The sequence below is a fragment of the Culex pipiens genome, chromosome 3, assembly GCF_016801865.2.
Source record: "Culex pipiens pallens isolate TS chromosome 3, TS_CPP_V2, whole genome shotgun sequence".
NCBI lineage: Eukaryota > Metazoa > Arthropoda > Insecta > Diptera > Culicidae > Culex > Culex pipiens.
This window is the reverse complement of record NC_068939.1, coordinates 170,162,470-170,170,743: the sequence shown is the minus strand read 5'-3', so window position 1 is coordinate 170,170,743 and position 8,274 is coordinate 170,162,470. Positions and strand designations below refer to the sequence as shown.

General features: G+C 38.7%; 1 protein-coding gene across 1 annotated transcript in view; it reads left to right on the top strand.

Annotated features, from left to right (window-relative positions):
• Positions 1-2,046, top strand: part of LOC120417644 (FERM, ARHGEF and pleckstrin domain-containing protein 1) — an 83,274-nt gene extending 81,228 nt beyond the window's left edge. Inside the window, exon 8 of the mRNA XM_039579761.2 lies at positions 1,665-2,046. Coding sequence (XP_039435695.1) covers positions 1,665-1,908 — 244 coding nt within the window. The 3' untranslated portion in view covers positions 1,909-2,046. The remainder of the gene's footprint in view (positions 1-1,664) is intronic.
• Positions 2,047-8,274: the final 6,228 nt, after the last annotated feature.

The following is an 8,274-nucleotide window of genomic DNA, read 5'->3' as shown; positions in this document are numbered from 1 at the left end:
TTTTAAGATTTTAAGATTTTAAGATTTTAAGATTTTAAGATTTTAAGATTTTAAGATTTTAAGATTTTAAGATTTTAAGATTTTAAGATTTTAAGATTTTAAGATTTTAAGATTTTAAGATTTTAAGATTTTAAGATTTTAAGATTTTAAGATTTTAAGATTTTAAGATTTTAAGATTTTAAGATTTTGAGATTTTAAGATTTTGAGATTTTAAGATTTTAAGATTTCGAGATTTTAGGATTTTAAGATTTTAAGATTTTAAGATTTTAAGATTTTAAGATTTTAAGATTTTAAGATTTTATGATTTAAAGGTTTAAAGGTTTTAAGATTTTAAGGTTTAAAGTTTTATGATTTTTACCAAAAAATTGAAAACAAAAATATTTTAAATGTTTGCGACTTATGTTGCCTCACCTTCCCCTACACAATGAAATAATTTTCCAGACAATTAAATATTTAAATTACCGTAAAACGGGGTGACTTTGATAGCCGGGGTGACTTTGATAGGTTTGCGATTTTTCCGCAAAATGAAGAGTACAATTAAAATACGTAAGGAATGGTTTAGAAACATACTGACCGTGATAGAGAAGTGTTCAAAGTACCTCAAGAAGAACTTTTCATAAAATGTTGACAAGTTTAAAAAGTTAGTTAACTATAGTTAAGAAAATGTTGATGAAAGTCATTATTTTAAACTTCTCTAAGTGTCATGATTTTCTCAATGACATGATTTTTAATCGGAAAACAGAATGAATTTTCGGATTCTTTGGACAATTTTCCACTAGGAGAAGGTTAAAAAAGTTTGTAAATAATAAATAATATGTATTTTTGAAACATAATTTTAAAAAAATCACCAAATTTATAGGCAATTTCAGTATAACAAATTTCATGTAAAATGTGAAAACTTGTGATTCGTGCTTCGAATTCAGTATAAAATGCCATATAAATCGATAATTTTACAAACAAAACTAGTTTTAACAAATTTCAGGCAAAATTCCGACTTTTTAACAATTTTACCTAAAATTTATATGTATTTTGTTGAAAAAGCTTATAAATTTAGTTAACTTAACATAAACATTGATTTTTTTCTTACAAACTATATCAGCTACTTTAGTGATGGTACATTTAACGTAAAAATAAAGTTTGAACTTCTTAAATATGATTTTAACAAGAAAAACTATGACTATCAAAGTCACCCCGGAATTAAAACTAAGAATTTTTAACGTAACTATTTTTCTAAACACTATTGAAAAAACTTTTTTTCCAAAATTGTGCATGGACTTTGTGTGGCCTACCCCAGTACATGCTTTAAAAATAATAATATTGAGAAAACCCTCACCTGTTGGAAAATATTCTAAAAACAAATTGAAATCCTATCAAAGTCACCCCGGTTTACGGTAGTTTAGTTTTACATGAATGCTAAACTCAGTTTAAGAAGTCTTGTTATTGTTTGTTTTGTTTTGTCCTCTAGCTGTGTTCATAAATCAAATCCTATCGTTTTAATCCCAATTTTGCATGGTTATGAAACATTTTCAATTTGCATGGTATCCAATTTATTGCATATTTTTTACCCTCTTTCTTTTTGTTTCCATTTCTTTTCATTACGACCCTTCTTTTTTGGTTCCAACACACCCCAACCCACACAACACCACCCGACCCAACTCCAACAGCCGAAGAGTACCACGGAATCAACGGGAACGTCTCGCTGGACCGCCGAAGCGAAATCGTCCAATCGCCGAACCGGTACGAACTGGCCCTCGGTCCGGCCAGCCCGACCTCGGTGTCCGATCGTTCCAACAACAACTCGCTGTCCCGAACGAGCGAAGCGGGCACGTACGACCTGTCCAGCGCGGAGGCCCGTGCCCGGAACGGCACCCTGAACGGAAACGGAAACGGACTGCACACGGTCGATGAGAATGTGATCAACAATAACAATAACAACCACTCGGCGTACCATCACTACCAGAACCAGCCGCTGCAGGCCGGAGCCGGGATGAACGATGGTTCCGGAACGCTGCGGTCCATCGACGAGGAGATCAAGAAGAAAAAGTGGCCAACCGATCGGGCTTACTTCCTGGCGAAGGAGCTGCTGATGACGGAGCGGACCTACAAGAAGGACCTGGACGTCCTCAATACGGTAAGAACGCAGCGCCTGCTTGGTCTGAAAAACAAGTCAACAAAATTCCTTCGATTCTTTCAGTGGTTCCGCGAGGAACTGACCCCCGAGGACGTGGAGAACCTGCAGCCGCTGTTCCAGTACTTTGACTCGATGCTCGAACATCACAGCGTGTTTCTGCGCGACCTCGAGCACCGGATTCTGCTATGGGAAGGGCGTGGGGGGCACGAGACGCATCGCATCGGGGACGTCATGCTGAAGAATATGGTCGTGCTGCCGGTGAGTAGAGTAGACATTTGCTGTTAGTCGTTTTACTTTTAGGATTTTCATGACTAAAGATATCATTAATTCAAAGAATAAATCATTCATTTATTCTCGAAAGTAATTTGCACTAGATTTTTTCCAATTTTTGTAGGAGCTAAATGAGTTACCTTTACAGTTAATTTGACGTAGTAGGCCTGGCCCGCCACTTGTTTGTGATGTTCTGATACAGAAACAACGCTTTATATTTTGCAATATTTGCAATGGCCTACTGCCTACTGTAGAACGCATGATTTCCTTTCCATGATCATATAGTTTAAAAAAATCTTTAAAATAAAACATCGATAAAATCAGAAATTCAAAATGTTTTTTCAAACTTTTATAAACTAGTAATTGTTTTAGTTTTTTTTTAATATTTTCAGATTTTTTTTAAAGAAAGATTCCCCAGATTTTTTTTTATTTAGCTTGTTTTGATTTTTTAGTTTGATTTGGATTATTTTCGTATGTAAAGTGTTTGAAAATTGGTATAAAAAATACCCGTTTTTTTCGTTTTTATTTTTTATTTATTACTAAGCTGCCCATGTTCGTATAAATGTCCCATATGCAAAAACAGCATGCTGAGAAATGAATCTATGACATTTCCCCGAAACCCATATTACCGAAGGGACATTTTCCCGAATGCCACTTCCCCGAAAAGACACTTCCCCTAATAGTCATTTCCCCGAATTCCATTTACCCGAATTTTCCATTTCCCCTAATCGTCCACATCCCCGAATGCCATTTTCCCGAATGGGCCACAATCCCGAATGCCACTTACCCGATTAGTCATATCCATGTTAATTGCACTAAAAAAAATCTAGTAAAGTCCAGACTCGATTATCCGAAGGCCTCGGAAAAATTTCACTTCGGATAATTGAAACTTCGGATAATCGAACCACTAAAAAAATAATTTTTCGATGCCTAATTTTCTATTGTCGAGCATAAGTAAAACTTTTAAATCCAAGATGGCGGCCAATATGGCGGTGTTGAAATATTGAAAAGATGCATTTTATTATTTAATATGCAATCAACTATTCAAATTTGACTAAAATGGGGTTGCAGAACTCAAATTTGTATTTAAAAGAAGGAAAAAAAAGAAAAAAAAATTGTTCGTGATTCGATTATCCGAAGTCCCATACAAACCTTCGGATAATCGAGGCTTCGAATAATCGAGTCTGGACTGTAATTGGGTCCTAAAATTAAGCTTAAATTTGTGATATTATTGTTCACAACGATAAAGCTTATTTTTCTAAGTACAATGACCTGGCAGAAAAGCTCCTACTTGACAGCTCGTTCCAAGGGGATCATAGTTGATCCATCGAAAAAATGTTGTCTTGTCAATAACTTCTTTTTTGCATAAAAATGAAAAAAAAAGTTATCAGAAATGGTTTCTTACCGTTGTTCATAAAAATTGACAAAGGGCTTTACTACCCAATTTACAACATTTAATCAACAGCATACCCGAAAAAGCTGTTTGTTCGGTAAAATTGAGAAAGAAAATAACTGTTATTCATGGAAAAAGGCTTTAGTGAAAATGATGATTAGGGGATCTGAAAATTCGGGAAAATTTAAATTTAAATAAACGGCAATTGGCGTAAGTGTCACTTCGGGGAAATTGCATTCGGGGAAATGGCCGATTAGGGGAAATGGCATTCGGGGATATAGCCGATTAGGGGAAATGATATTCGGGGATATGGCATTCGGGGATGTGGCTGATTAGGGGAAATGGTATTCGGGGATGTGGCCAATTAGGGGAAATGATTTTCGGGGAAATGGCATTCGGGGAAATGTCATTCGGGGAAATGAGCTAGACCCTGAGAAATACGCATTTGAAGTTTGTCCCACACATAAGGGTACGTTTTAAGTTTTCGCGAAAAAAAAACTGAATTTTCTAGAACAATGTTGGTACTGGATGATGTAGGCTTTTCTGAAAGAGCACAAGACTTTGAACCAAACTGCATCAATAACTCAAAATCGAAGAAAATGCAAATAGGTCATTCATGCGATCAGGGGCAGTAAGGTTGTTCCATTTTTTTTCAATGTTTTTGTTTCCCGGCCTCTTTCTTTTCAAAATTGGACCGACAAATCAAAGGCAAATTTTGGATGCAATCAGCTGCAAATAATTTTAAATGCATTCTCCTGCGTTTTCAATTATTTTAGACAGGCTTCGATAAAAAAAATCGTCAAAAATCCATTTTTAACCAATTTTTGGTCTTTAAAAAGCATTGGAAAGAAGAACTCTCAAAAGTTTAGATAATTTATAGGTTAGAAGTTTTAGTTGTTTTATGTGACTTTGCCAATGTTTTTAGAAATGTCATATTTTTAGGGGTCAACTTTGGCTGTGTTTTTTAAACATTTTTTATTAACATTTCCTATATTTTAAGTAAAAAGAAGTATGCCATAATTTTTCTAGTGTCCCAGACTATGTCTCTACGCATTTTTTACAATTTAAATGATAAAGCAAAAAAAAATAAAAAGTGACTGTAAAAAACATGGAAAAATAAGATAGGCAAAATGTAATGATAGGAGGTGGTAGAATAGGCCAAGTACTACCGAAAACAAACATTAACCAAACAAGATAAATGCAAATTAAAATACTAAAAATTAAACAAGGAAAACATAAAACAAGAGAAGTAAAGTTTTTCGTAGAACACAAGTTGCTCAATATGACCTCCAACACGGGAAAAATAAAAATTTTCGAAAAAATGTGCAATAGAGGGTTAAATTTCATTACATTATAGATTTTTTGAAAACCATTTTTTTTTATTTGAGCTTATTAATTTTTTGAATTTATAGTTTTAATGCATAAAATTTAATTTTATTTTTTTAGTATTTTTTAAATTGTTTTAATTATTATTTTTTAAATATTTTTTATTTCTTCATTTCTCTTATTTTTCCAAATTTATTTAATTTTGTGTCTATGTCAAACGCATAAACGTTTGCATTTGTTGAATTTTCATCTTTTCATTATTTTGAAAATTTGTATTGCACGCCAACTGTATAATAAATTGGTTAACAGAGTTTAATTGAAAGGTGGAAATGCCAAGGTAAATCCTGGTTAAAGGCTTATGTTTTTTTACGAATGTTTTTATATTTCAAAACACATTCGAGCAACAGTCGTGCTCACAGTTAGACGTGTTTTCAATTCGTTCCCGGATTAATTTCGTTCTTTTTCACTCAACAAAGCGCTTTTTGTTCTACTGGACAATGCTATCGGTGCCCGCTTCTCGCTGCGGCTAAAGTGTGCCAAAATCGTATCTAACCTCAACCGGAACACGTGTTTTACAACCATGTCGGAATTCAAGGTCAGAGTTCATACTCTGAAGTTCGCCTTCGGACAAGGCTCTCAGGAACCGTCGGATGCTGAAATGTTCGGGTTCTGCCGGGAATGGCAGATGCCACCGAACGAAATTTACTCGATCCATCGAGACACCCAAGCAAAGGCAATCTTTGTGAAGTTCAAAAGCGAGCGGCAGATGAAGGCCGTCAAGGACAAGCTCCAGCCGGTGATGAACTTCAATTACAGCAACGGAACATCCATCAATGTGTTGATGTCGGAGGCGGACGAGACATTCAAATATGTCCGCATCTTCAATCTACCTCCAGAGATTGAGGACAAGGAGATTCACCAGGTTCTGTCGGTGTATGGCGTTGTTCGCCAGCAGATCCGCGAGCGCTATCACGAGGACACGGGCTTCCCGGTTTTCTCGACCGTGCGCGGAGCATACATGGAAATTACCAAGGAATTACCAGCGCAAATCCGCGTGAGACATTTCCAGGCTCGCGTATATTACGACGGACTGGTGAACAAATGTTTCATCTGCAAAAGCACAGAGCACGTGAAGGCAAACTGTCCCCGGAAGTTTGCTAAGCCATCGGATGGGAACGGGAAGAGCTTCAGCTCGGTCCTGGCTGGAACGAGCCTTCTCCCTGCCTTCGCTAAAGGTGATGGTGCTCCGCCCATGATTATGACGCTGCTGCAATCTAATCGGAACCAGCAACTTGTCAGCGACACGATGGACGTCGGGGTGTCTGGAACAGAACCGACTTCGGTACAGCTGACACCGCCGCCATCGTCGCCCTCGCCGGCTCAACCGTCACTGCCGATCTCGCCGGCACAACCTTCACTGCCGATCAGTCCACCAGTGCCCATGGGGCCCCCTCAAGCGCCAGTGTTGCCGGATGGTCCAGCACGCAAACCTCGGAACAAGTTCCGCAGAGGTACCGAAGGGAAAGGAGAAGCAATCCCGCAAGTTCCAGCCGGTGGCAGCGTAACCCTGGTGCAGAAGTTACGATCACGGAGTAGGAGTGAGCGGAGGCCACATGACAACGCCGGACAGGATCAGGCCGGCAAGAGCCGATCTGCTTCCAGATCAGATCAACAGGAAGTCACCGCTGAGAGCGACGCAGATTTCGTAGAAGTGCTACCGTAAGTAACTATTCAAAATGACGTTTTCGAAGAAGGTTGGTACGATCAATTTGAATGCCATCCAAACAAAAGTTAACAAGCAACTTCTTAATGATTTTGTACACTTGAATGATCTTGATATTGTATTCTGTCAGGAGGTTCATTTTGAGGATTTTAGTTTTATTTCGTCCCACAAAGCTTTCGTTAATATTAGTTGCCAGAACAAAGGAACTGCCATCTTGATCCGTAAAAATCAAGATTTTAGAAATTTGATCTATGATCCGAGCGGCAGGATCGTGTCTATTGTATGCAATGACGTCAACTACGTCAATGTATACGCTCATTCTGGGTCTGACAAGCGCAAAGAAAGAGATGATTTGTTCCGTAATAGTATCACAGCCCACGTGGTCAAACCCGGGTGTTCCCACACAGTCATTGGAGGTGATTTCAACTGTGTTTTGGCAAAAAAGGACAGCCGAAATAGCTCGGCTAATATCGGAGCTGGTCTTAAGGACATGGTGAGCGCGCTGCAGTTGAAGGACGCTGGCCAAGAAAAGGGTTGCACCGGTTTCACCTTTCACCGATGCGATTCAGCATCAAGGTTAGATCGCTTCTACGTGTCACGAGATTTCCTCGATACGATACTTGAGGTGAAGAATGTAGCTGTTGCCTTCTCCGATCATCATGCCGTTGTTTTGAAGTTCGAGGTCGACCCACAACACCTGTGTAGGCGTGGAAGAGGGTACTGGAAGCTAAACCCAGCTTTCCTGAAGGACGACAGCATTAGCAACCGATTTTTGGTGGAGTACGAAGGGCTTAGAGCTAGACCGGTGCATTTGATGAATAGGAGTATTTGGTGGAATCATGTTGTGAAGAAAAAGATCACTTGGTTTTATCAAGAACAAGGTCGTTTGTTTAACCGCCGTATCAGCTCAGCTAAAAGTACTCAGTACCAGAAGTTGAATGAATTGGCAGTCGATCTAGGTAATGGTTTGGATGTTCGGGCAGAAATCGCCATCGTGAAATCACGGCTCATGGAAATGGAGTGTCAACGTTTGCAGTACCTCGGGAACAAACTTTCTGGGACGTCGCTGATCGAGAATGAGAAGATGAACATCTTCCACGTCTCCAACCAGGTCCACCGGTTCAGCGCGTCTTCGTCTTTCAAATTGCTGGATAACGGAGCTCTAACCGATGACCAGGATCGATTGAAAGCCATCATTCAAGGATTTTACTCGAACTGTTTCAGGAACGATCCATTGCAGGCGGATGAAGGTGTTGTTGCTGAGGCTTTAGGAAGTGTGAGCAAGACTCTGTCCGTAGAACAAGCCAACCAGATGCTGCGACCGATCAGCGAAGATGAGTTGAAATCAACTTCGCTGGCTGCAGCAAAGAAAAAGTCTCCGGGGCCGGATGGACTTTCGTATGAGTTTTATCTGACTCATTTCGATATTGT